Genomic DNA, 27985 nt, shown 5'->3' with positions numbered 1-27985 from the left:
AGAAAGTATACTGCTTATAAATCAGCGGTAGGAATAGGGCTGCAGGGGATTGGATACCCACAAAGCTACTGGTTCAACACACAATACTAGAGAATATTGATTGCTTTTTTAAATTATTTTTTAAATAATCTTACCTAGTTGATTAGGGTACAAAGGGTCAAGGGCTACAGGGTGAAAGTGGGTAATACCATTGCTTCCACACTAATATTATCCTTTTTCCCTGCATCTGGGGTCAGGGGAGAAACAAAGGGAAAAGCCCCACCCAGCCTCTCACTCATCCCAGATCCCCAACGGGAGGCATGCTCCGAGGGTCCTGCTCAAACAGTTTGGATAGTTCAACAGTTATGGATTGCCGCCAATCTCGCAGTTCCAATCGCAATAAAACCTATTCAGAGTCCAAAAAAAAAAAAAAAAAAAAAAAAGATATATCCTATTTATTTGTCTGTTGGAAAGAGTTACAGAGATCTCCACCCTGCTGGTTCAGTTCCTGAATGACTGCAATGGCCAGGCCTGGGTCCATTGAAGCCGGGAACCAGAAGTTTCATCCAGGGCTCCCACAAGGCAGCAAGGTGATTCCTGGGCTCTCCAGGTCATTAGCAGGAGCTGGTTTGAAAATGGAGCAACTGGGACACGAGCCAGCACCCATATGGGATACTAGCGTTGTAGGCAGCAACCTTGCCCACTGCACCAAAATACCAGCCCCATGACATGAAGTTTGATTTTGAATTCCCTTGTTTTCCTAAAGATCATCTCTTTTTTTCAAAGATTTATTTTATTTTTATTGCAAAGTCAGATATACAGAGAGGAGGAGAGAGAGAGAGAGGAAGATCTCCCGTCTGATGATTCACTCCCCAAGTGGCTGCAACAGCCAGAGCTGCGCCAGCCCAAGGCCAGAAACCAGGAACCTCTTCCAGGTCTCCCATGTGGGTGCAGGGTGCCAAGGCTGTTGGCCACCCTCTACTGCTTTCCCAGGCCACAAGCAGGGAGCTGGAAATGAATCAGGGCCACTGGGATTAGAATCGGCATCCATATAAGATCCTGGTGTGTGCAAGGCAAGGACTTTAGCCACTAAGCTACTGCACCGGGCCCCAACAATTTCTTAATTCTATTATATAATATTATATTATATAATATTTACTAGCTCTGCAATACCTGCAAATCTTCCATAAGATGTGTCTGAGGTCATAAAACAATGTCATAGACTAGTACTATCTCTCCACAATTTTTGTTTACACAGGTTGCAAACTGGGAGAAGCTTCTGACTTCATCGTTCGTCAAGGGACTCTAATCCAGGTGCCATCGTCTGCAGGGGAGGTTGGTTGTTACAAGATCTGCTCATGTGGGCAAGGTGGACTCTTAGAAAACTGTATGGAGACACACTGTGTAGACCTCCAGAAGTCTTGTATTGTTGAAGGAAAAAGAAAAAGTAAGTCCTAAACTGTATTTGTTTTCATGTTTTTAAAAAATATTTCCATTGTATTTTTAATGTATTTACTTAGTTGAGAGGCAGAGAGCTGGAAGAGACAGTTCCCATCACTGGTTCACATTCCCCGTGCCTGCAGTGGCCCTAGGGCTGAGGCTGAAGCTAGTAGCTGCAAACTCAGTCAATCTAGGTCTGCCACATGGGTCACAGGAACCCAGTTACTCGAGCCATCACTGCCACCTGCCATGGTGTGCATTAGCAGGAAACTGGAATCCAGAGCTGAACCCAGTACCACACCCAGGCCCTGCGCTGTGTGACACTGGTATGTTTTGGGTCTTTAAATAGTTTTTTTTTTTATTTCTTTCTTTGAAAGGCAGAATGATGAAGAAAAAGAGACAGAGATAGGGAAAAAAAAAGAGAGAAAATGAGATTTTCCATCTACTGGTTTGCTACCTAAATGACTACATTGCCTAGGGCGAGGCCCGAAGAAGCTGAGAGCCTAGAAACTCATCCTGGGCTCCCACATGCATAGCAGGGGTCTGTATATTTGGGTCATCATCCATTTCTCACCAACACTAACAGAGAAATAGATTTGAACAGGCACTCCAGTGCCAGTGTTGCAAGCCATAGCCTAACCAACTATACCACAATGCCAACTCTCCAAGGTATCTTAATTGGAGTCTTAATTGCTAGGCAAACACTTGCCCTTGTTTTTTATTTTAATATGTCATTGGTGATCTTCACTTTGTAAGGAGAACATTGAATGAATTCTCACCAAAGATCTACACATCGGATTTTCTGGGCAGTATTTTTGAAATGACACAAAACACTAGGACTTCTATAGCACCTTCTTGGAAGTCCCCTCAATGTAATCATATGCCAAGCGCAATGCTACATCTCGCCTTTCTCATCTCATTGAATCCTCCAGGTTTGCTTTGATAGAGGCATTTCTGTTACCTATTCCCTAGGTGAGGGAGCTGAGGCTCAAAGAGGTCACCCAGATCATAAATAACCAGCACAGGATCCAGCCCCAGGCCTACCTGATCCAAAACCCTGCCCAGGCAGAGACATGGCACCCTCCTCCCTAACCCTCAACCACACCCCACTTCCCGGGATGAGATTCCACTCTCACACCTTGGGAAGTAAGCAAGGACAGGAGTTACATGGTTGGTCAGGAGTTTGGGAAGAATACATTGGAAAGTGGGCCCTTTGATAGCTTTCCCTGAAACTCCTAGAGTCTTGCTTTCCTGTTGTTTTCTTTATCATCTTTTGCTTAAACAGTCCATGTTAATATTACTTCAAAAGTTATGATAAAGGTCTGGTGCCATGACCTAGCGGCTAAAGTCCTCACCTTGGGCGCGCTGGGATCCCATATGGGTGCCGGTTCTAATCCCGGAAGTTCCACTTCCCATCTAGCTCCCTGCCTGTGGCCTGGGAAGGTGGTTGAGGACAGCTCAAAACCTTGGAACCCTGCACCCACTTGGAAGACCTGGAGGAGGTTCCTGGCTCTTGGCTTTGGATTGGTGCAGCACCGGCCATTGTGGTCAACGGACAGAAGATCTTCCTCTCTGTCTCTCCTCCTCTATATATATCTGACTTTGCAATAAAAATAAATAAATCTTTTTTTAAAAAGTTATGATAAAATGTCACTTATGAGGATTTGCTTCCTCCCCACTGCTCATTCATCTGCACGCCCGTCTCCTACCCCAGTGACCATGATGATCGGCTTTGATATGCTTTTGGTTTTCTTCATGTGAGATTTTGTACAGGAGTGCTCTTGGCTAAAGTAAGCTTGTAAATTTCTACACCTAGAGAAAGTCACATATTTGTTTCTTAATCCATATTCTGCTTGGCTAAAATATGAAGGTAGGTATCCTGTGTCCCAGAAAGTACCTTAGAACAAACAAAATCACTCTTTCTGTTCAGTGGCTAAATGCCTGTGGGGCTGACACTGGGAGGGGGGTACAGTCATGGAAGATGGTGGAGAGTTTGAGCCACAAAAAGTTGCCAACCCAAAGTACTCTTCTGGGAGCTAATCGTTCTTGCCAGGGCTTCAGGACAGGCTTCAAACCCCAAATCCAAAGATGGCATTGGGGCTGGCCTGAGAGATGAGCAAAAGTCCAGAGGAGGGGAAGAGTCCTTGAGGCACAAGAGAATTCCCAGGAGCTAGACCACATGCTGCCGAGGCCAGCTCCTCTGGGCTTAGAGGAAGAATAGGAGATGCTGAGAAGTATAAATGCCAGATTTAATGCCTGAGTTTATATATTCCAAAGTCATCTTTCAAGCATTTCCATCTTAAAGCTTTTTAATTCGTGCTGTATTTCCTCAGTGCATGCTTATAGGTCAATAATCTCTTTCTCTTTGTCTCAGGTCATGGAACATCCTTTAAGATCAACTGCAATGTCTGTTCTTGTTTTGCTGGCAGTTTGGTGTGCTTTGAACGCCTCTGCCTCAGTGAGCACAGTGCGGAAGACGATCGGCGCAGCTTCACAGGTGAGGCGCTGCGGGCCCATCGCGGCTCTGAACGACTTCCCCTCATCTTGCCTCAGCCACACATGTGCACAGCCAACTGAACACAGACTCCAAGGGCAAGACACTGACCCTCTCTGCAGCTTAGCCTCATCCTCCGCGAACTGAAGGCATTCAGCTGTTCTTCCGGGGGCACTGCCAGCACTAGTGTTCTACACGTCTATGAGAAAGAAAGAACAGTCCAGTGACTGGGATGGTTTTAATTGGAGGGAACTCTTCTACCTGGTAAAATACCCCACTTACTTCTACCACAATAGCCAAAAATGTCCATGTATTTCCCAAGTTTTCTTATCACCTTCTCCCACTGCCTACCTTAGCTTTCAGAGTCACTGTGTCTCTTACCAACAGCATCCCGGAATACTACTCTTCTGGCTCTGCTGTGCCTCCTACTGCTGGCCTTGTGCTCAGACCAGCTGCAGTTGAAGTGGAAAGCTGACATGGGATGCTACTGTCTTGCAGCGTTGCAGCTGTCAACACTAATAGCACAGTATACTGGCCTCTCTTGGTTTCTCATTTTTACCAGAGGTGCAGTACTCTGCACGAAGTTCCACCCTTATTGCCCATTTCATGCTGCTGCATGGCCATCTGATTCTTCCCTGGAGTTCGTATACACCTGTTGCATCCTACCTGAGCCTCTCCCCAAGAAGTGCAGCCCAGACAACTCTGAAAAGCAGCAAAGTTTATTGAGGAGGCAGTTAAACAAACCAGCTGGCTGGGGTTGACTCTCCTTTCCTTCAGAGAGTGAACCCAAGGTGAAAGTTAGATGGGTTTTTATAGAAAGCATGAATTATGCAGCCCTGGGGGCCAGGTAAGTTGGACAGCCACAGCAAGCTGCCGTGGGAACACTGGGTGGGCTGTAACAACTGCAGGAGGCTGCCATGAGGACAGTGAGTGAATAAATCATACAGTGATTCGTGGAACCAAGGATTGCTGGCAGGGCATGTTACTCCTTGTGATCTGGCCCAAAAAAAAAAACAGGAAACTGGCAATGTGTTTTGTGCAGAAGCATGAAGAGTAGGTTAGCAAACTAATGCAGGCCTGAACCAAAGTGACTTCATTTTGTGACTGGATGTTACAACCTGAAGAGAAGCAGGGATTAATTGGGGGTGAAGAGAAGACAAATTTACCAATCTTGTGCCTCCAACCAATTGGAAAATGAAAGAGGAGATCAGAACTAAGAAGTGAACAGCACAGGATGGGGAAGTAAAAGGACTAACAGTACCCATTCCTCTCCCCTGTTCAGCGCCAGCATTCCCTCCTTGCTTTTTACTGCTGTTATCATCCTCTTTTATGAGTAGTCTTTGCTTTCCTCTGGATGAGGACAATCCATTCTACTTAGAGAAACCATAGAAGGATATGGGGAAGAAGAAGGACTAAAGATTTACAAGGAAAACTTGAATTGTATTTTTATCATATATATTCATCACTTTTTCATTACTGGAATGAAATGCATCAGGGAGGCTACTTTATAAAGAAAAGAGGTTTGTTTGGGCTCATGGTTCTAGAGAGGCAAGGTCTAGGGGCCTCCTCTGATGATGGCCTTCTTGCTGGCAGGGTCCCAAGGCAGCACAGAATATCACAAGGCAAGAGATAGGAAGTAGGGACACGCATGTGTGTGTCTGTGGGCACAGAATGCCGCATGGTCAGAGTGCAAGGGCATGTGTGTGCGGCTGTGGGCACAGGATGTTACATGGCCAGAGAGCACAGGGCCGTGTGTGTGTGTGATTTCTCTCCCTCATCTTACAAGCCCACCAACATCCAATTGCCCTGATGACCTCCTCTGACCCTTGTCTTTCCCAAAGGCCTCACCTCTATTACTGTAAAATGAGACTGAGTTTCCACACTGTTTGTTTCTCATAAGGTGGGTTAAATGTCAACCCATGAAGGCTTGGGGACACTCAAACCAAACCCCAACCATAGCAACATCTAAATATTTTTAAAGAATAAACTTTGCAGCTAAGAAGAGCCTGCTCCCTGTGATATGCAGCCCCTGGTGTCCTTGGATAAATTAAGTCAATACATGTCTAGCTGGCAGTTTAAGGAGATGTTACCTCTCCCAGACTGTACCGTGTTCCTTGGGACTCAACACCTCTGCCCAAACATGACACAGAGAGAAGACACTTGTAAAAGTTTCAAAGTCTTAAAATTACAGTAATCACCCAAGACATCTTCTTGTTCTTCTTCCTTTCTAAGGAGATGAGAGTGGAAGAGAGGAGCTTACAGATTCGGCTTTGTTTTGTAGTGGGTATTACCTTTAACATTCAGGAAATCCCCCCAAGTGGCTGATGCCATACTGTAGTAGGTTAAGCCTCAGCCTGTGGCACCAACATCCCATATGGGCACCAATTTGAATCCCAGCTGCTCCACTTCTGATCCAAATCCCTTCAGATGTGCCTGGGAAAGCAGTGGAGAATGGCCCAAAGCCTTGGGACCCAATACCTAAATGGAAGGCCCAGAAGAAGCTCCTGGCTTCAGATCAGCCCAGCTCTGGTCACTGCAATCATTTGGGAAGTGAACCAGTCGATCAAAGATCTTTCTGTCTGTCTCTCTGTGTTTGTAACTCTTTCAAATAAAAATAAGTCTTTTTTAAAAAATCCTCTAAGCCAGTTTCAGACATCTAAATTGTACATTTCCTGTGCCAGACTGGGAAAGCATCCTTTACTTTTCCTACCTATAGCCTTGTTTGCCTGGTCTCCAGTTGGGGTGAGGGTCTGGAGACCCTCCATGAGCCAGCAGTTGAAGGATAGGAAACCCATCCAAGGGACAAAGGTTTTTCTGGAGTCCAGCTGTTTTCCTAAAACTTTGCCAGCAGTAGGAAGAAAATTAATTTTTAATAACTTAATTTACAATTCTGTTTTACCAAGAGACCTCCTACAGTTGTTAATGATTTGCCTTAATAGGGAAATCTGAGAGAAGGGAACTATCCTAAGTGCATACCACTGAGTCTGTTTCCTTGCTTCAGGGCTGCCCTGTAACTGTGCAGATCAGTTTGTCCCCGTGTGTGGGCAGAATGGACGCACTTACCCCAGTGCCTGCATTGCTCGCTGTGTGAAGCTCCAAGATCATCAGTTTGAGTTTGGATCATGCATCTCAAAGAATCCATGTCATCCTAACCCCTGTCAAAGAACCCAGAGGTAAGTCCAATGGCTCGTCACCTCTGTTTCAACAGAAAAGCAGAACTTAGAAGGCATCTCTCCTGTGCCAGACGAATGATGAGAAGAGCCATCAACCTTGATTTTAGAGTAAAAAGAGCCATGCAGAACTTCCTGGCCATGTGATTACCAGCCCCGAGGTGGAGCCGTCCATGCAGCCTGGGAAAGCCTTGGAGGCTGTGATCCTCAGGTGAATCTACAAAGGTTTATGGTGGAGAAAAGCAGGACAGGAACACAGCGTGGCCATAGCAGTGAAGGGATGGCATGTGATCGGCCTGCAGCTGTAGCAGCTCAGCTAGAACTGACACAGAAAGTGGAATGTCAGGAGAGATAGCAGATGAGATGAGAGACAGGGGCATTCTTACTCTTAGCTATTGATGCCTGGCAGTCAAGGGAAACATTTTTTTTCAACTTATATGCCTCCATTTCAGGAAGTGGACATGAGAAATATCTGGAAATGCAACTTGAGTGCTGCCTGAGGTTGTTTCTGGACTCTGTCCTCTGCAGTATCCTCCGTGAGCTCGGAAGATAGTTGACCATCCCATCTTGTTGGCTTTCTATGTGTTGTAGCCACCAAGGCTGGTGTCTTGCTGACTCAGCTTTCAGCCTTCCGCAACCTGTGTTTCTCTTGGCCACCTCAGGGACCTGAAGAGGCCACATCCCAGTGCTACAGTCCATGGTGCTTTGTAGAGAGGGGAGGGTTTTCTGTAATGTTCAAAGAAATGACAAATATTTGGTGAAACCTAGGCCAAGACAGAGAGAGAAGACAACATGTTGTACATAACAAATAAGCCAAGTGACAGGTTGTCTTGGGTAGCTTCTCTGTATTAGCTAACCTTCCTATATATGATTGGACTGATTTTAAAATAATAGGATAAAAAGAAATGAAAGTGCCCAGTGCAGTAGCCTACTGGCTAAAGTCCTCACCTTGCATCCACCAGAATCCCATATGGGTGCCAGTTTGTGTCCAGTCTACTCCACTTCCTATCCAACTCCTTGCTTGTGACATGAGAAAGTAGTGGAGGGTGGTCCAAACCTTGGGACCCTGCACCTATGTGGGAGACTTCAAAGAAGCTCCTGGCTCCTGGCTTCGGATTGGTTCAGCTCCAGCCATTGCAGCCACTTGGGAAGTGAATCAGCTGACAGAGATCTTTCTGTGTCTCTCCTTCTCTCTGTAAATCTGCTTTCCCAACAAAAATAAATAAATCTTTTTTTAAATAACCTAATAGAAAAATAGACCAAGAACATAAGTGCAGAAAAGGAAATACCAATGGCTCTTAAACTCAGGAAAAAATATTTTTATTCACTAGCATAATGCCCTACTATTTACAGATCATAGAGGACTTCCCGTAGTGCCCTAGTATTTACAGACCATAGTACTTCCAGAAGATCAACTGAAGTCCAGTTGGATGCCCACGGATGGCTTCCCACATAGCCATTCAGAGGGTCAGTGCTCTCCCATAATCCCATGGGTCTCCTTGGCTGTCTGCATCTGGCCAGCGTGTTAGAGAAGGGAAGAAGGTAGAAGTCGCTTGAGAAGCTTTTGTGGATGGAGTCTACAGAGACATCCATCACCTTGTCCGTTTGCATCCCATTATCTGGAACTCTGTCACTTGTATGTCAAGTAACTTTCACAAGTCACTATCAGGGGAATGGGAATTGTCTTCTAGCTGTAGACTATGGGAGAAGAGCACAGGAACTTGATAAACACCTAGCCTCTCTTCCCAGTGTCTGGTTTTCCCCATATTGAGAGCTGGAAACTGCGTTAAAGCTGCAGTTGCATGCCATTCTCCATCTATATTCTCATATGAGAGGGAGTTGGGAGATGATTTGGTCCACCCTACCCAGAGTTTGGATGATCTACAGTTTTAAATGTACATCTGTTTGGATCAGCATATAAAATGTCTGTTCTTACCTCAACCATGAAACTGTGTCACATAATACAATGTAATTAATGAATTAAAAATAATAAATAAATAAAATGTACTACACGGCAAAAAAAAAGAATTGTATTATTTTCAAAGATCTGCAATGATAGTATGCCTATATGTGCAAATATTGTAAGTTTTATTATAAATAAAGCATACTGTGAATTTATAAAAAAAAAAGATAAGAAGTTGGCAATAGAAAAGGAAGCTGTGTGGCTGGGACACAGGAGTAGTAATGAGATAGTTTGTCACCATTTTGGACCTTTTCCATTTCATCTGGGATTTGTTTAATGTTTTCACTCATCAAATGTTTTCTGAGATCCCAGGCATTTTTCTAAGCATTAGGACAAAGCAAGCAAAGCAGACCTACCTCTCAGATCCTCAGCCTTTTCCTGTGAACTGATTTCCATAAACTTGGATGGATCAAGTTTTTCCTCCCAAGTTACCAAGTTTCTCCTCATGCTCTTATCTCCTCCCTGTTAGTGGGTAATAGAACTCTGAATATTCTTTCCCATTATTTCTCTTCACATCTTAATTGTGCACAGGCCTGTAACTAAGTCTCTTCTCATCTCAGGCCCCGTCAGAAAAGGCGGTCAGGCACAGTGAGGCTAATTCATAAAAATGATAAAAGCACTTTACTATTCAAGCACCAACTATATTTTTTGTCTTTCACTTCACAGACTCATGTGCGTATGTCTTATTTCAAATGCCTTGTGGCAGCTAAACATTTTTATAGGTCTTCGTTCTACATTTTTTTGGTATATTTATTTATTTTTATTGGAAAGTCAGATTTACAGAGAGGAGGAGAGACAGAGAGGAAGATCTTCCATCTGTTGATTCATCAATTCTCGCCCCCCAAGTGGCCACCACAGCCAGGGCTGAGCCATTCCAAAGCCAGGAGCCTGCTTCCAGGTCTCCCACGAGGTACAGGGTCCCAAGGCTTTGGGCTGTTCTCCACTGCTTTCCCAGGCCACAAGCAAAGAACTGGATGGGAAGTGGACTAGCTGGGATTAGAATTGGCACCCATATGGGATCCTGGTGGATGCAAGGTGAGGAGTTTAGCCATTAGCCTACCATGCTGGGACCTCATAGGTCCTCTTAAAGTAAGCTGTGTATGTATATCTCTTGTAAAAATTAGGCAAGCAGAAAAACAGCATGCCCCTGGGCCCTGTGGAGGGGCATAGGGATTGAGAATGAGGCAAGGACCAGCTCTTGCCAGACCCTTCCATGGTGGCAGGGTGGTTGGCGGCCAGCCCAGCATTAGCTGCTTGGTCTCGTAGCACAGACACCTGACTTCTTTAGGACCTGGGTTGACACCTTTTCTTATGGTAGACTCCCTACGAGCCCAGCTGAGAAACCAGCGTCTGTGTTCTGGAATGCTGCCTCCTCCACCTGGCCTGCCTACGCCTTGCTCACCCTCCAGGCCCAGCTAGAAGGCCACTTCCTCCTGGTTTTGTTCCAGGATCTCTAGTGAAAAGAACTCGCTGCCATGAGCATTTGGCCTGTCACCATGTAGGCTCGTCCACCTGCTTCCCTCTCTCTGAGTGAGCCCTCTGGGTGCAGCCTCTCCTTTGCTCTCTTGTTCTCCCCCAACCTCCTGTGCCTCACCCAGTGGTCCGTCAGCCCCTCGCCGCCCACCCAATCCTGCCCCCACGGTTGATCATGTTGCTGCTTTTCTCTTTTTTCAGATGTGTACCCAAACCACAGGTCTGCCTGACGACTTTTGCTAAATTTGGATGTAGCCAATATGAGTGTGTGCCACGACAGCTGGCCTGTGACCAGGTCCGTGACCCTGTCTGTGACACAGACCACGTGGAACACAACAATCTCTGCACTTTATACCAAAGAGGGAAAAGCCTGTCTTACCAAGGCCCATGCCAGGTACAGTGGTGAGACCAACACAGCAGAACGCACTGGGCTGGAGCAGCATGCGAGGCCTCTGTATGAATCAACAGGGAGAGCCCCTGAGGGGCTCCCGTGAACCTGGCCATGCCTGGAGACCCCCATCCTCCACCACAGGGAGGGCTGGCTGTTTCTCCTAGTTCAGGGAAGAGGGCTTGCTCATGTGTGTTGCTTAACACATGTAGTATGTGGCCGAGAATAGAAAGTGACCTCTTGTCATTCTCCAAGGATTTTGCAGTTTTACCCTCCAGAGGTCAGTCAGGAGGAAAGGGAGATCAGCTAGGCCACAAGAGGGTTCTGCACTGCAGCCCCTCCTGTGATGTTGAAAAGTGATTGACGTTTTCTCAAAGACTCACCATCTTTTTAGATCAGCTCATCTCCCTGTCTTTGAGGGTAGCAGAATTACTATTCAAGTTAGAAAGAAAACCCCAAGGATGCTTTCTTGGGACTTTCCCTGTGCGCTGCTCATTTCCTGCCGGCACCTCCTCCTGGTCGGGGAGCATCTCTGGCCTACAGCTTGCCCATCTCTGACCTGTTTCTCATTAAGTCCAGTCACCTCGTCCCCCCTACTCTTGTTCTCTCTCAAAGTTTCTGTTCCCAATGCAGTTTCTGTTCAGCATTGCTTGCATGCTGAACTCCTCCCTGTTTCCTCTTTCCAGCCCTGGTTTCTCTCTCTGAGGTCTTCCCGGTCCACCAGGCAGCTCCCAGGTCTGTCTGCCCCATCCATCTCTGCCCTCTCCTCACGTGGGAGCAGATGACAGAGCCTCTTCCGCATTTGTGAGAGGAACCATCTTGTTTTCGTTACCAGGCACAGCAGAGGTGTGGGCGAGGCCCGGGGGTGGAGGGATGCCCACGGTGTTTTGCCTCCTGTCAGTTCACACAGTGCGCATCACCGTCCATCTCACAGAGGCTGAGGAAAAGTCATGGGTCTGTCCGCTGCTTACCGGGGGCTCTCCCGTGTTATGCCTGAGCCTGCTTTCCGTCCTGGGAACGGAGAGACACGCCCTACACCATGGGTTAGGGCAGGTGGCCCGCAGAGGTGCCCAGGCTGACCGTGACGTGTTTGCCCTCAGCCCTTCTGCAGGACCTCGGAGCCCGTGTGCGGGCACAACGGGGAGACGTACAGCAGCGTGTGTGCCGCCTACTCGGAGCGCGTGGCAGTCGACTACTACGGGCCCTGCCTGGCTGTCGGCGTCCTGTCAGAGCACAGCTCCATCGCCGAGTGTGCTGCCGTGAGGTGCCCTCCCCTGGCAGCAGCTGGGTGCGAACCCGTCATCCCACCAGGTGGGCAGGCATGGGACAGGGAGGATTGGCCCATCTGCCTCCAGAGAGCAAGTCACCGGAAAGAGTTAGCTGGCTGGTTTGTTTCAATTCTTCAAGAAGTCTGAAAGTGATTCTTACCAACTCTGACTAACGTTATTCTGGGTTGACCTTAAAAAACTATTGCTAATTTAATTGTAATCTAGTCTAGTAATTTTAAGATAATATGGCTAGTGTTGGGGCACAAGTGTGCTAAGCCACCACCAACAATGCCAGCATCCTATGTGGCTGCCAGTTCAAGTCCCAGCTGCTCCACTTGCAATACAACTCCAAGAAAGCAGAAGAAAATGGCCCAAACACTTGGGCACCTACATCCACATCACACAAGAGACCTGCATGGAGTTCCAGTCTCCTGGCTTCAGCCTGGCCCAGCCCCACCATGCAGCCATCTGGGAGGGAAGCAAAAGGTGGAGAATCGGCTTCTCTTTATAGCACCTTTTTTCTCTGTAATTCTGCCCTTCAAATAAATGAATAATGACTTATTTTATGTTTCTTTGAAAGGCAGAGTTACAGAGAGAAGAGACAGAGATCTTCCTTCCATTTGCTGGTTCACTCCCCAAATGGCTGCAACAGCCTGAGCTGAGCCAATCCAAAGCTATGAACCAGGAGCTTCTTCCACGTCTCCCATGTGGGTGCAGGTCCCAAGGCTTTGGGCCATCCTTGACTGCTTTCCCACCCAGGCCACAACCTGGAAGCTGGATGGGAAGTAGAGCAGCTGGGACACGAACTGGTGCCCATTTGGGATGCTGGCATCACCAGGTGGAGGATTAACTTGCTAAGCCACCAAGCTGGCCCCCAAAATAAATTTTTAAATATATATAGTAACCTTTCTAAAGCAAAATCTTATACCAGATACCAGATAAAGAAATATTTACAACAATTAGGGTTATTAGTTTAAATGTCTAATGTTTGCTTTTTATAAAGTTCACGAATAATTAATATATAATTGAAGTTTTGATAAATACAAACATTTGACATTGAAACAGAAGACAGTTGTCCTAGGTTGGGCCTTCCAGTCCGGTGGAATTGTTTTAGCTGCGGATCAGCAGGGAAGTCTTACTATAGACTGTGACGAGTAGTATTCCATGGAATCACGAGAGCCTGGGTTATGGCCGGTGATCTCTGTTGGGATAAAATGTAGTGTCATATTTGACTCTGCCATAGAAATTCAACTTGAACCAAGCCCTCATGGAATCCTTAAAGCGCCAGCTCCTTTTTCTTGCAGTCAGATGGGATGCAGTGTACGCATTTGCCTGGCCTTGCAGGGGCTCTGGGAACAGCTCCGGCCAGTGTCCCTGGAGAGGCGGGCCCCATCTGTGCCATCTCCTCCACTCCTCCCCAGGAGTGGCTCCGCCGGATGAAAGCAGAGGTGGAGGAAGGACTTTGGGGACACTTCGATTCCCAGGCCCCAGGCTGGTGGGGAACCAGGCTAAATAAGGGGCTCCAGAGGGAGGAGGGGGAATCGTATCACCACGCACATTGATGTTTCCTTTCTAATTGTGAACATACATGGATGGTTTCTGTTCCGCAGGTGCTTGTTGCCCGCTGTGTGCTGGGATGTTGAGAGTTTTATATGACCAAGAAAAACTGGATACTATTGCAAAGGTAAACAACTTTGTATGCCTAGTCCTACTGAAACCTTACTGTTCAAACTTAGAAAGTAGAGTATGTTTTTTGTCCTATCTGTCGGTGAAGAAATTAATCCTTCGAAAACAGATATGCCCAAGGCCACATGGCTCATAAGGAATAAGAGTGAGGTTTGGGCCTGTGCTCCGTCCCTGTCACCCACCTGTACACGCCACATTCATTCTGAGCAAGCTAGCCTGGTGGCTGTGGTCGGAGGCTGCAGGCGCAGCGCAGTGGCCAGGAGTGGTGGATTCCCACAGGGTTTTAACCCAGTCCCCGTTCCTCCCCAGGGAGCCACCCAGAGCCCAGCACTTCCCTGGAGAGGTCTTCTCTGTCCCTGTTCTAGGCTGTCACTCCTGCTCCTGGCTGTAGCAGCAGGGCCCTGGGAAGGCAGCAGTCTGCTCTGCCTACTAGCTGGAGAACAAATCCTGTGTTCATGAAATGGCTGCATTTTTTAAAAGATTTATTTATTTATTTATTTATTTATTTATTATTTTATTTTATTTATTTATTTATTATTGGAGAATCAGATATACAGAGAGGAGGAGAGACAGAGAGGAAGATCTTCCCTCCATTGATTCACTCCCAAGCAGCCACATCGGCTGGATCTGAACCAATCCAAAGCCAGGAGCCAAGAGCCTCTTCCGGGTCCCCACACGGGTGCAGGTTCCCAAGGCTTTTGGCTGTCCTCCACTGCTTTCCCAGGCCACAAGCAGGGAGCTGGATGGGAAGCACGGCTGGATGGGAATCGGTGCCCATATGGGATCCCGGCGCATTCAAGACAAGGACTTTAGCCACTAGTCTGCCACACCAGGCCCAAATGGCTACAACTTTACATTCTTCCCTCTGGCAGCTGTTTTCTCGTTCTAGGTAACAAACAAAAAGCCCATCACGGTCCTGGACATCCTGGAGAAAATCCGCACGCATGTGTCAGTGCCCCAGTGTGATGTGTTTGGGTACTTGAGCATTGAGTCGGAGCTCGTGATCCTCATCACCCCTGTCGATCACCTCCCCAAAGCCCTGCAGGTGGGCTTCGGCAGACTGCTGGGGGACTTGGGGAGGAGGACAGGGGAGAGAAGCCAGGAGTAGGGAAGGATCCGGGTGAAGAAATGTAGGTGTGCAGCCAGCTGTGGAAAATGGTGGCAGAGTATGACTGGGGCTGACCAGCTGAGTAACTATCCGGACAGCTGTGGCCTGGGCACAGAGTTGCCACAGAATCAGAATACAAAGCCCCTGTGAGCATGCATGGAGATGGCAAGGACCAGAGTAACGTCCACCCTTGTACAGGCCAGACAGCTGAGGGGGTGGGGGATGGTGCGGCATGGGGCACACAGCCACAAAGCCTCAGTTGCCTCTGATCTCAGGACTGTGTCCCACTAGGACATCAGAGCCACTCATGTAGTCCCTGTTTTGTTCCTTTACCCGTCCCTCATGGGTCCCACCTATCAGCAGCCAGGTAGCAAGGGGGCAAGTGAAGAGGATGATGGGCAGTTTGTGACCCATGGTAGCTGATCTATGATCAGGACCACCCTGTAGCCATGAGTCACTGTGCGGTGACCTGGAGGATACGCCTGTGGCTGCATGTCACCATTAAGCGGCCACGTCTCCATGGGGCTGAGCAGTGGTCAGGATCAGAGCACAGGAAACAGTGGTTCCATTAGGATACCGCAGGTGAGTTTGGTGTCCAACCCTGCCATGATTCTGGCATAATCAGATGTGTGCCTCTGACCAAGAAAGACTCCAAGGCCAAGGCCACACTACTGTGGGGCCAAGCAGCATCTGTCCAGCCTGACCTTTCCCGGGATCTGGGACTTGACATTAAAGGGTCCTGTCTCCCCTTCCAGATTGAGGCCTGCAACAGAGAAGCAGAGAAGATTGAGTCCCTCATCAACTCGGACAGCCCCACGCTGGCGGCCCACGTCCCGCTCTCAGCCCTCATCATTTCCCAGGTCCAGATCTCCAGCAGCCTGCCAGCAGCCAGCACCCGAGCCAGCCCGCCCTGCCTCTGTCTTCTTCTCCTCAGCCTGGGCCTTGCATTGCATTTGCTCTGGACACAGAATTGACTGCCCATTGGGGCGAAATATCCCTCCACCTCATATTTCCACCTGGGGAAGACCTGTGGGACCGGGGGCTGGAGCTGCAGAGTAGCTGAAGGAGCTCTCTTCCCCCATCATTCCCACTCCCTCCCAACCCCCCAGAACGTCCTTCCTTGGTGGGTCCACATTTGTGCAGTTTACAAATGTGCAAGGAGGAGTGCCAAGGGAGGAGGCCATCTTTGGTGGGTCACTCTGCCATGCTCACAGCCATTTACTAGGTGGGTAGCCCACTCCACAGCACACGGAGTGAGTATGTGCAACACTGCCAAGGGGCTGCTTGCTTTGTCGCAAGCTGACTCACTCCAACCAGGTCTTGAGTGTCTGGGCCTCTCCACCGACCCCCACATACTCCATGTCTGTTTCTGGGTAAGTACCTCCTCTAATCTGGAAACCAGGGTTGGAGGGTGGGAGAGCCACCATGGTAGATACCATAACAAAGCTACAGCACCTTGGACATTCCAGAAAGCACCAGACAAAGTGGAATGAGCTCTCCCAAATTCAGGGCCCCATCTACCATGTTAGGCTCAAGCAAGCTGCCTGGACGGCACTGAGCTAATGCTGTGTCGGGAGGGACAGTCTCAGTGGCCACCAAGCTGCGTCTGTGACGTTTGTGAAAGGGACAAGCTACATTGCATCTGAGCATCTTGCCTTATGCAGTTTTATGTTAATCATATATATATATACATATATATATACTCTTCAGTATTCACTACATTGAGAATTTTTAAACATCAACCTTTAAACCAGTTGCTGCTACTTTAGATAACTGCCAAAAAGTGAAACAACCAGTGGTGTGTGTGATTGACACATGACCTTGCTACTCTATGATGAAGGGGAATAGCCATATTTGTAAAGCGACAATCACGTGTGGGAACCTGGAATTTTCCGTTCATGAAGACACACTTGCTTTGTTGGATGTGCACAATGTAAATAAGTGTTCTGTCTTTTTTGATATAGAATTATAAAGAATTGTGGTTTATATATTTAAAAATGTCAAGCTAAGATTGTTTGCATGTTATCTAAGAAATTAAATACCTTGAATGTGTTTCAGTTTCAAATAAGCTATTCAATGAAATACATGTTTATGTGCACCTGAACTTAGATTTTTACATGAAGTATTTTTTCAGTATTATATGTACCCTCTGAAATATATAAAAATATGCTTATTATACCAAAAGGTTGTTGAAAAGTGGGCACTTAAAGCTTTTGGAATATCTCGAGCAGATGTAGCACGTTTGTTGCAATTGCTTTTCTTTTATGTATAAATATTTTTAATGCAATATACTAGAAAGCTTTTCTATTTTAATAAAAATACTTTTATATGATCTTGCGTCCTTCCAAGCAGTGTGAACACTGAGAACTAAATGACTAAATCACTTCTCAGCCTTTTGGCTAAGATGGGGTGAGGAATGAAACATTCGGGCATGGGTGGCTGAGCTGAGTCCATGGCTCTGGAATAAGCAGTCATGCAGTGCAGCTGCCCCAAGCCCAGGACTACAAGAGCAGTGATGGACCATTAGAATAGAGCTGGCCCTAGGCAGAGGCCAGGCGGTGGCAGGCAGCAGTCACCTACAGAGCCCATGAGGACAGGACGAGGGCCAGGCCTGATGGCCCAGCTGGGGTTGTATCCACTTAGGTCAGGTGCCCTGCTCGGCAGGAGGCGGCGCTTGCGGTGGCAGAGGTTTCCCTGTCGTCACTCATCTACTGTGGGTCAGGAGCAACTCTTCCTTAATTTTTTTTTTTACTTTTTCCATTTTTTTATTATATCTTTGAAAATCTTTACATAGTTAATTAGGGTAAAAAGGTTCAAGGGCTACAGGAAAGTGGGTAAGACTATTATTTCTACATTGTTTCCTTCATGTATCTGAGGTAAAGGGAGATATTAAGGGAAAAGCCCCACCCAGTCTCCCACCTACTCCAGGTCCCTGATGTGGAGCATGCTCTGAGGGTCTTGCTCAAGTGGTTTTGAATTGCTGTTATGAATTGCTGCCAATCTTGCCACTCCAAGCACGATGAGGCCGTTGAAGAATCCACTGATTGACATAGTCCATCTTAGAGTCTCCATTTGCCTAGTTTTTCACTGCCAACATATAGCTGAGGTGGTTGATTGACTTGTTCTGTCCTCTGTCTTTTCATGGTTAGGGTTCTGAGTCCGGCAGTTTGATTGGGGAGATCCCCAAAGAAACTTTGAGTTGTTCCCAGACCAGATTCTTGTATGTACTAGCAAGTACAGGGCCCAGCACAGTCCATCACCCCGATCAGCTGGTGGTTGCTCTTGGCTCTTCATCCATTGCTTTCCCAGCTGCATTAGCAGGGAGTTGGATCAGAAGTAGAGCAGCCAGGATTTGAACCAGCACTCTTGCGGGATGCCAGCTTTCCCCACCACACTAACATGCTGGTCCTGAGAGAAATAAGTTTCTATCGTATTTGAACCATCCAGTTTATGGTATAGACTGAGATGAGCTCTGTGGAGGCTTCAGAATGCCAGGATGGAAACTCTGGGTTTAGACCCAACAGTCATCAGGTGACACTAAACGGCTGGACACAGCAGATGTTTTCTCTGCATGGGATGGCCCAGGCTCCTTCCTCCATGTCCTCAGGGCAGGGAGTATATACCTCACAGCCTTGGGAGGGGGCAAGTTCAGGAAACCCTGAAAGCACATCTGCTGGTTCTGCTGGTGGCCATTCCCTGCCCAACAGCTGACAGGTGGAGGCCCCATCCTGGCCAGCAGCCCACCGGCTAATCAGGTGGCAGGCTCCTGCCTGAGGCCCACCTGCTCTGTCCCTTTCAGGGCAAGCTGACCCTAAACCCAGCTGCACACAAGAATGGTCACTTTTCTGACCTATAGTTAGGTAAGCATTTCTGTAGCTGACAGGGCTCTTATGGGTGGCCACCCAAATTAGGATTCATGTTTAATAAAGGGACCATTCATAAAACTGTGGTAGGTGTAGGGAAGCCACAAGGGCTAATACAGCACACTGCCTCCCTGATTCCAACAGGTGAGGCTGGTGGTAGGCCCCACGGAGACCACTGCATGCGGGGGATCAGCATTCCCTCACTGTCTCTGGCCACCTCCTACTGTTCCCACTGGGGACACTCTTAGAAACATGAGGACAGGCAGCCTGCTGCAATATCTGTATCAGTCAGCCTTCCAGGGTGCAAAGTCAATTTGGGGAAGGAAGTACAGCAAGGAGAAACTTCCCAGCAAGATGGGCCAGGGCACTGCTGAGCTGAGCTGAGCCAAGCCAAGGAGCAGGAGGTGCAACATTAACGACTCACTCCTTTACACCACCCAAGATGAGGAAAGATCCCTGACTGTGCCTTCCTTCCTGCCCTCACTCCCTCTCTGCCCTCTTCTCACAGGCCTTGGGCCCCCATGACACATTATCTTTCTGGTCTCATGACATGGAGAGTCAGGTGGGTCCTCTGAGGACAAGGGCACAACCAGCTGGTTGTTACTTTCCTGCTATTGACCTCCCACCCTTCCTCCGGTTCATCCAAAGTTACCAGACATCATCTAGCTATGAAGGGTTTTCCTTCAATTTGGAGACCTAAGAGAGGAATGTTTGCTGAACAGGAACAGGAATAGTAGATGACAAAGCAGCAAACTGTAAAATCTAGCAAACACTACCTATGTCTATTTTATCTTACACTTAGTATCCCATGGGACTAGGACAACCTAAGCTTGTTCCAAACTCTTCTACTGGCAGTTTCCACTAGAATAATTGTTACATGACCAATGACCAAGAATGTTCTGCACCTACTTCTTCAAGAAGTGAAGCAAAGGTATCTTGAACTTGGGCCTATCTCAAAGCCTATATTCATAATTACCATACCATACATTTTCCTCTAAGTACAGCTTTGGCTGCATCCCATGTTATTGAACCATGCTGTTCAAGGACAAGAACAAGAAAGATGCTGACAATTGACTGGGATGATACTCTGCTAGCTCTGTCATCAGACCAGAGAGGGTATACCTAAGAAGCCGTTGAACTTGACGGGACAATAAGATGCTGGACTCTATGTTTGGTATACGCTTGCAATGGGGAAATCTCAACTGAACTTGAGCTGTGGTTATGCAACAAGGTGGAGGAATCCACCATGGTGGGAGGGTTTGGGGAGGGGTGGGGAGAACCCAAGTATCTATGTAACTATGTCACATAATACAATGTAATTACTGAAGTGAAATAATAAATAATTAAAAAAAAAAAAAAGAAAGATGCTGAAAAATTGGCCAAGAAAGATGAAGACCAGGAGCTAGCCTTGTGGTATAGTATATAAAGCTGCGGCACATAAGGCTGGCATCTCATATGGGCGCCACTTGATGTCCTGGCTGCTCCACTTCTGATCCAGCTCTCTGCTAATGTACATGGGGAAGCCATAGAGGATGGCCCTAAACTTGGGCCCCTCATCCATGTGAGAGACTCAGAAGAAGCTCCTAGCTTCAGCTTGGACCATCCCTGGCCATTGCAGCCATTTGGGGAATGTACCAGTGGATGTAAGATCTCTTTTTCAGGACCCTGCATGAAGCTCAGTGGCTAAATACTAACCTTGCAAGCACCAGGATCCTGTGTGGACACCAGTTGGTGTTTTGCCTGCTCTACTTCTCATCCAGTTCCCTGCTTACAAAGTGGAAAAGCAGTAGGTCATGGCTCAAAAGCCTTGGGACCCTGTACCCACATGGGAGACCCGGAAGAAGCTCCTGGCTTCAGATCAGCTCAGCTCCAGCCTTGGTGGCTATTTGGTGAGTGAACTAACAGATGGAAGATCTTTCTCTCATCTCTCCTTCTCTCCATAAATCTGATCTGCTTTTCTAATAAAAATAAATCTTTTTAAAAATGATTTCCCTCAGCATGGGTCAGGAGCAGACCAGGCTGAATCAGTTCATGTCATCCTCTGGCAAATCCGATCACCAGAACAGAGTGTGGAATGGGCCGGGTTTGGTTGCGACAAAACCAGTACACATTATGGAACGCCAGGGCGTGGTTGCCTGTACTGGATATGAATGCAGCACCCATCCAGCACACGTGAGATCCAGGAAGGGAGGGGCAGAGCTGGCGGGGGGGTTAAGGGGCTGGTCCCCTCGCTGGACAACCACTCCCACTGGAGAGTGTTGGCTGGGATAGAGACAGACACGACTAAGCAAGGCTACAACACCTGTGCGCTGCATGTGGACAAGATCAGGGCCACAGCATCAGCTGGCAGAAGCTGGCACTGGGGACTAATTCTGTCGAGTCAAATCACAGGACCACCTAAAGAGTGCATAAACCGGGACAGAGAGACCTGGGAGGGAAAAAGTGGGTTCCCCCTTCTTGGGTCACTATTCCCGTGGGAGGGCATGAAAACTAGGACTGGGGCTGGGATGGCTAGATAGAGAGGTACCCAACAATATCTGTGAGGGCTGGATGGTTGAGTTGGTTAGATAAAACCAAGCTTTAATACCCATTGACAAGTACCAGAGCCAAATGGGATGGGGGACAGATTGGTCTTCTGCTACACATACTGGCAAACCAGGGTAGGGGGCGGTCTGGTGGGGGTTATTGTGGGTCGCCCCAACTAGGCTACAGCTCCCACTGGTTGATGTAAAGGCCGAACCAGACTGGACTGCAACACCCATTGGTTCCAGTGCAACTCGGGACTGAAAACAGAACCAACACAGCAATTGCAACCACCAGCTGATCAGGGTGATGGACTGTGCCGGGCCCTGTGCTTGCTAGAACATACAATAATCTGGTCTGGGAATACCTCAAAGTATCTTTGGAGATCTCCCCACTTGAACTGCTGGACTCAGAATTCTAACCAAGAAAAGACAGAAGACAGAATAGGACAATCATTCATCTCAGCTACATGTTGGCAGCGAAATATGGGACAAATGGAGACTTCATGATGGACCATATCAATCAGTGGACCACCTCATCGAGCGAAACTGGCAGTGACTCATAACTGGAGAACTATTAACTCCACTTGAGCACATATCTCAGAGCATGCCCCACATCCGGGACTTGGGGTGGGCGGGAAACCGGGTGGGGCTTCTCCCTCAATATCCCCTTTTACCTCAGATACATGATGGAAACAATATGGACATAATAGCATTGCCCACCTCCCTATCCCCCTGAACCTTTTTTTTTTTCTTCTCTTTCTTGATTTTCCTTCAACTATAGTTAACTATGTAAAGATTGTCAACAACAATACAATAAAAAAAATAATAATAAATAAAAAAAAAATGATTTCCCTTATTCAAATAAATAAATGAATCTTTAAAAAGTCAAGACCCCCTTGAACAAACTAAAGGCAAGATCAAAGAAGGAGAGGCAAACCAAAAGCAAGGTTCAGGACACACTCAATACCCCAGTGTTGTTTAGAAAAGCCTTTACCACATCCACTGTAAGGAAGCTCCCAGCTTGAAGCTTAGGTTTCAGCTGAAGTCCCCAAGACTGAAGATCCGCAGGTCCCAGGCCAGGCAGCCTTCTGGAGCTCCTGAGTGGAGGATCAGCCAGGAGGGCTTCCAGCCTAGAGTTCACAGTTCTTTACACTGAGATGCTCTGGCTGCTGGTGAGGGTGCATGCACAGGTCCAATAATATGTACATCTGGAAAAATAAAACTTCATAAAATAAAGGAGTAGATCCTGTGTCTAATGATGAGTGGGGGCAGGAGGAAATACTGTGTGCTCTCCTTCTGGAAGCTGCCATAGAGGCAGCAAACTGGCGTTAGCCCAGAAGGTGCTACTGCCCAAGACTCTGAGTCTGGAGGAGTTTACTTAACAGGTTAGGCCTCCACTTGAGACACCTGCACCCTCTGTGGAAGTGCCTGGTTCAAATCCCAACTATGCTGCTTCTGACCCGGCCTCCTGTTACTGCACATTCTGTAATGCTGCAGGGGATCGGGTGATGGCTCAAGCGCTTGGGTCCCTGTCACCCACGTGGGAGGCCCAGATGCAGTTCCCGACTCCTGCCTCCGCCCAGTTTTGGCCGCTGTGGGCATCTGGGGAATGATCTAGCAGATGGAAGCTCTAGATAGATAGATAGATAGATAGATCTGTGTCACTCTTCCAATAAGATTAAAAATAAACTAATACACTTTTAGAGACCAGTGTGGGGGCCTGGTGCAATGGCTCAGTGGCTAAATCTTTACCTTGCTATGCACCGGGATCCCATATGGGTGCCAATTCATGTCCTGGCTGTTCTACTTCCCATTCAGCTCTCTGCGTGTGGCTTGGAAAGCACTGGAGTTTGGCCCAAAGCCTTGGGACCCCGCAACCATGTGGGACACCCAGAAAAAAGCTCCTGGCTCCTGGCTTTGGGTCAGCTCAGCTCTAGCCATTGCAGCCACTTGGGGAGTGAACCAGCAGACAAAAGATTATTCTCTCTCTCTCTGTAAATCCGCCTTTCCAATAAAAATAACATAAATCTTTAAAAAGCAGTTTAGTGAGGAGCAAGTAGTGGTTCTCTACTGCTTAAATATTCACCCCAAGAAACCAGAAGCCCATACCACTCAATATATCTAGCCTTAAAATACGTCAAACCTGGAGCTAACTTTGTGACCTAGTGAATAAAGCTATTGGCATGGGCGCCGGTAATGCCCCTGGAAAAGCAGCAGAAGATGGTCCAAAGTCTTTGGCCCTGCACGCATGACTGAGATCCAGAGAAGCTCTGGGATCCTGGCTTCAGCCTGGCCCCGCCCTGTCCTTGGTGGCCATTTTGGGGGTAGGCCAGCAGATGCAGGCGCTCGCTCGCTCTCGGTTTCTCCTCCACCCCGTAACTCCACCTTTCAAATAAACATGTTAGTAAAGCTATGATTCCATAAAACACACAAAAGCAATTTTACATGCTGTTGTGTAAGAGAAGTCTTTGGAGTTCACTGAAAGAAGGAAACAAAGGATCAAGTGAATTTACTAACTCTGGCTGAAATAAGGCTAGGACGACTGCACTAGTATCCAACTACGTAGATTTCACAGGAAGGAATATTACAGAAGCCGTTCATAATGATAAAGTCCATTTATCAAGGTGATATAAAAGCATAAATGTTGGCACTTCAAACAGAAGGGTTCAAAGTACTTGGGGCAAAGTTTATGAACTCTAAAGAAAAAACAGACAAATCTGCGGATCCAGCTGAAGACCCCAATGTCACCCTCCAGTGACAGGATAGGCAGGCAGGAAGCTAGGGAGGCTGAGACATGGGCAAAGCCATCAGCCAGTCTGGCCTGTTTCTTCCAGCAACAAGAGAAGACCCAGTCTTCTCAATTGGTCAGGGAATATTTACCAGCCTAGGCCATATTCTGGCCATAAAGCAATTCTCAGTGAATGTGAATAGCAGTGAATTCATACGAAATATATTTGCTGACTACAACAAAAATAATGGGAGAAATTAATGACCGAGAAATATCAGGAAGTTTTCAAATACTGGGAAAGCAATCATTTACCTTTTTAAAAAAATAAAACATTTTATTTACCTGAAAGTAAATATTTTATTTACTTGAAAGCACTGGGTCATCTTCTGCTGCCTTCATTCGTTAAAAACTCATAAAGAATAAATCATGATAAAATTGACAATTCTCTGAACTCAATGAAAATGAAAACACAGGGGTCAGCACCATGGCACAGCCCGTTAAGCCACCACCTGAGATGCTAGCATTCCATAGGAGCACTGGTTTAAGTCATAGCTGAACCACTTCTCACCCATCCCCTGCCTGGGGAACCAATAGAAGATGGCCCAACAGTAGGGCCATGTCAGAGACCCAGCTGAAGCCTGGAGCCTGGTCCAGACCCAGCTGCTGTAGTTTCCTGGGAGAGTAAACCAGCAGATGGTAGAGTCATTCTCTCACTCTCAATGCTCTCTGTAAGCCTACCTTTCAAATAAATACATCTTAAAAAAGAAGCAAAGAAGGAAAATGGAAACACAACTTCTAACTCAGTGGAATACAACTCAAGCCAGGCTTAGAAGGAAATTTATCATGCCAAATGCTTGGGTTAGAAAAACAAAAAAGGAAGATTTAAAATCAATCTCAGCTTCTTTCTAAGGAAACTGAAACAAAATAAAACAAAACAAAACAACAACAAAAACCCAAATCAAACCCAAAGGAAGCAGACAGAAAAAAATGAAGACAAAAGGTAAATCCACAAAATCATAAACAGGAAAAAGGGTAAAAAAAAAAAAAATCAATGAAGTCAAAAGCTGGGTCTTGTGGAGGCTCAACAAACAGCACAGCTGAGTCTCCCCATTCATGGCAGTTACATTCAGAAAGTCACAGGGGCTCTGACTTAGCCGGGATGGCCTCTGCAGCTGCACCACAGCACAGGCTCAGGCTGCTGAGAGCCTCTTGTCATAACTTCCCATCAGCCATCAAGAACGCCCTTTGCCTTCTGCACTTCTAGTGAAAGACACCTCTGCAAGGGGTGGTGTTGTCTCAGAACACAGGCTGCGTGATCAACTGTACCACATCTCCATCTGTCAGTTCTCTCTCCCAATACCCACGATGACCAGGGCTGGGTCAGGCAAAGTCAGGAGCCAGGGGCTCCATCCGGGTCTCCCACCTAGGTGGCAAAGACACAAGTAACTTGAGCCATCTTCTGCTGCCTCCCATGCATAGTAGCAAGAAGCTGGATCAGAAGCAAGCATGGGACTTGTTCCCAAACACTGATACATCACGCAGACATCTCAAGTGGTATCTTAACCACTGCACGTCCCCATTCAGGGGTTTCACCTCTCTGCACGTGTCCTCCAGGAGCCACATGGCAGGGCCCCTGAGGGAAGCACAGCCTGCAAGCACTAGGATCCCACATGGGTGGTTAGTTCATGTCCCACTGCTCCACTTCCCTCCCAGATCCCTGATTGTGGCCTAGGAAATAGTCGAAGATGTCCCAAAGCCTTGGGACCCTGCACCTGCGTGGGAGACCTGGAAGAAGCTCTGGCTTCAGATCGGCTCAGCTCCGGCCGCTTCAGTTATTTGTGAAGTGAATCAGCAGATGGAAGATCTCTGTCTCTCCTTTTCTCTGCAAAATCTGCCTTTCTAATAAAAATAAAGAAGGCTTGAAAAAAGAGAAAGGAATAATATTCATGCTACACTATTCTTCAGGAAAATAAAAGAGACTCCTTTTCAATCTATTTTACAAGACCAGTTATCCTGACCCCAAAATTTGGAGGAAAAAAAAAAAAAACCAAAAACATCAAAACCAATACATTACCAAGTAGAGAATCATAGACTAATATCCCCACAATATAACTAAGAGAAATGAGAGACTAAACAGAAATGTATAATAGGCTGATGGATCAGCCAACTCAAAACATTAAAGCCAATTGTTAGGACCCATATGGTGGCAAGCAAAGACCTTGTCTGTGAAGTCGGCATCCAATATGAGTTCCGGTTCGTGTCCCGGCTGCTCCACTTCCCATCCCGCTTCCTGCTTGGGGCCTGGGAAAGCAGTGAAGGACGGCTTAAATGTTTGGGTCCCTGCATCTAAGAAGCTCATGGTTTCCTACTGGCCATTGCAGCCATTTGGAGAGTGAACCAGTAGACAGAAGATCTCTCTCTCTCTTTTTCCCTTTTTTTTTTTTTTTTTTTTAAGATTCCCACCCCAATCTAAGGGGATGTTAAATGTTCAAGTAGTTATATTTACCTCAGTTAGACATTGCACAAGGTACACATGCACCCAAACATCACATGATACACAATTCTTTTTTTTTTTTTTTTTTTTTTTTTTAAAGATTTTATCATTACTGAAAAGCCGGATATACAGAGAGGAGGAGAGACAGAGAGGAAGATCTTCCATCCGATGTTTCACTCCCCAAGTGAGCCGCAACGGGCCGGTACGCGCCAAACCGATGCCGGGACCAGGAACCTCTTCCAGGTCTCCCACGCGGGTGCAGGGTCCCAAAGCATTGGGCCGTCCTCTCCTGCTTTCCCAGGCCACAAGCAGGGAGCTGGATGGGAAGTGGAGCTGCCGGGATTAGAACCGGCGCCCATATGGGATCCCGGGGCTTTCAAGGCGAGGACTTTAGCCGCTAGGCCACGCCGCCGGGCCCATGATACACAATTCTTATATGTCAGTTAAAAAGAAGAGGAAGAGACATAGAGAGAGAATCACAAGCCTCACCCCACATCATACATGATAAAAATTAACGGAAAAGCTAAAACTGAGGTGATGTTGTGGCATATGAGCTAAGCTGCCTCCTGTGGTGCTGGCATCCCATATGGTCACCAGTTCTAGTCCCACCTGCTCCACTTCCAATCCAGCTCCCTGCTAATGCACCTGGGAAAGCAGCAAAGGATGGCCCAGGTCCTTGGACCCCTGCATCCATGTGGGAAGACCTGGAGGATACCCCCAGCTCCCAGCTTTGGCCTGAGCCAGCTCCAATTGTTTTACAGCACTAGATACATTTCAGTGCTGTCCCCACCACATGCCTGGTGCTTAGGCTAGCCCTGAGAGCACCCAGCAGTACCCCCTTTGCAGACTCCACAGATGACACCATGCTCGGACTCTGGCCCCTCCCTTGTCAGCCCTCCTCTCAGGCCTCACCTCTGAACCACCTCAGTCCCTGCAGGGTCTCTCTGCACGCAGACAAGAGCTGTCTGCCTCCACTGTGATCTCAGAGTTTGGGTTCCACGGAAGGCGCCTTCTAGAGACCTATCTGGGACTCCTTCTGATCAGTTCCACGGGGCTTTGTGGGCAAAACAGGAAGGATGCTGAGTGTCATAGCGGGTTCGCTCCCTACCCGGCACCAGATGTCCCTTCGGACTCCATCTGGACGCCACCTTGAGCAGCTCTGAACAGGACAAGTGTTGAACAGCAGCCGAGGGTGTTGATTTGGCAGTGAAGGAAGGAGCAGAGAGGGCAGTGCCAGCCCTGATGCTGCTTTACCACACATCTACAAATCCACCCCCTGGAAGACCAGCTCACTGGGGTCTTCATGAGCAGTCTTAAGCTGGCCCCTTTAGCAAGGGTGGAGGAGGGGTTCCTTGCCCCGGAAGGACTTCCTCTGAGGAGACCCTGGCTGCATCTTCACCCAAGTG

The 27985-nt window shown here is 47.5% G+C and overlaps 1 protein-coding gene across 2 annotated transcripts in view; it reads left to right on the top strand.

Annotated features, from left to right (window-relative positions):
* RECK (reversion inducing cysteine rich protein with kazal motifs) overlaps nucleotides 1-17274 on the top strand; it is a 71751-nt gene extending 54477 nt beyond the window's left edge. For both annotated transcript variants that reach the window (XM_004580999.4, XM_058672484.1), the window contains 8 exons: nucleotides 1238-1426; nucleotides 3794-3916; nucleotides 6915-7086; nucleotides 10721-10913; nucleotides 12008-12218; nucleotides 13786-13859; nucleotides 14751-14906; nucleotides 15725-17274. In XM_004580999.4, the coding sequence (XP_004581056.2) occupies nucleotides 1238-1426; nucleotides 3794-3916; nucleotides 6915-7086; nucleotides 10721-10913; nucleotides 12008-12218; nucleotides 13786-13859; nucleotides 14751-14906; nucleotides 15725-15943 (1337 nt within the window). In that variant the 3' untranslated portion in view covers nucleotides 15944-17274. The remainder of the gene's footprint in view (nucleotides 1-1237; nucleotides 1427-3793; nucleotides 3917-6914; nucleotides 7087-10720; nucleotides 10914-12007; nucleotides 12219-13785; nucleotides 13860-14750; nucleotides 14907-15724) is intronic.
* The last annotated feature ends 10711 nt before the right edge of the window (nucleotides 17275-27985 follow it).

Source organism: Ochotona princeps, chromosome 14, assembly GCF_030435755.1.
Source record: "Ochotona princeps isolate mOchPri1 chromosome 14, mOchPri1.hap1, whole genome shotgun sequence".
NCBI classification, from domain to species: domain Eukaryota; kingdom Metazoa; phylum Chordata; class Mammalia; order Lagomorpha; family Ochotonidae; genus Ochotona; species Ochotona princeps.
The sequence above is the reverse complement of the archived record's forward strand: the minus strand, read 5'-3'. Positions and strand labels throughout refer to the sequence as shown.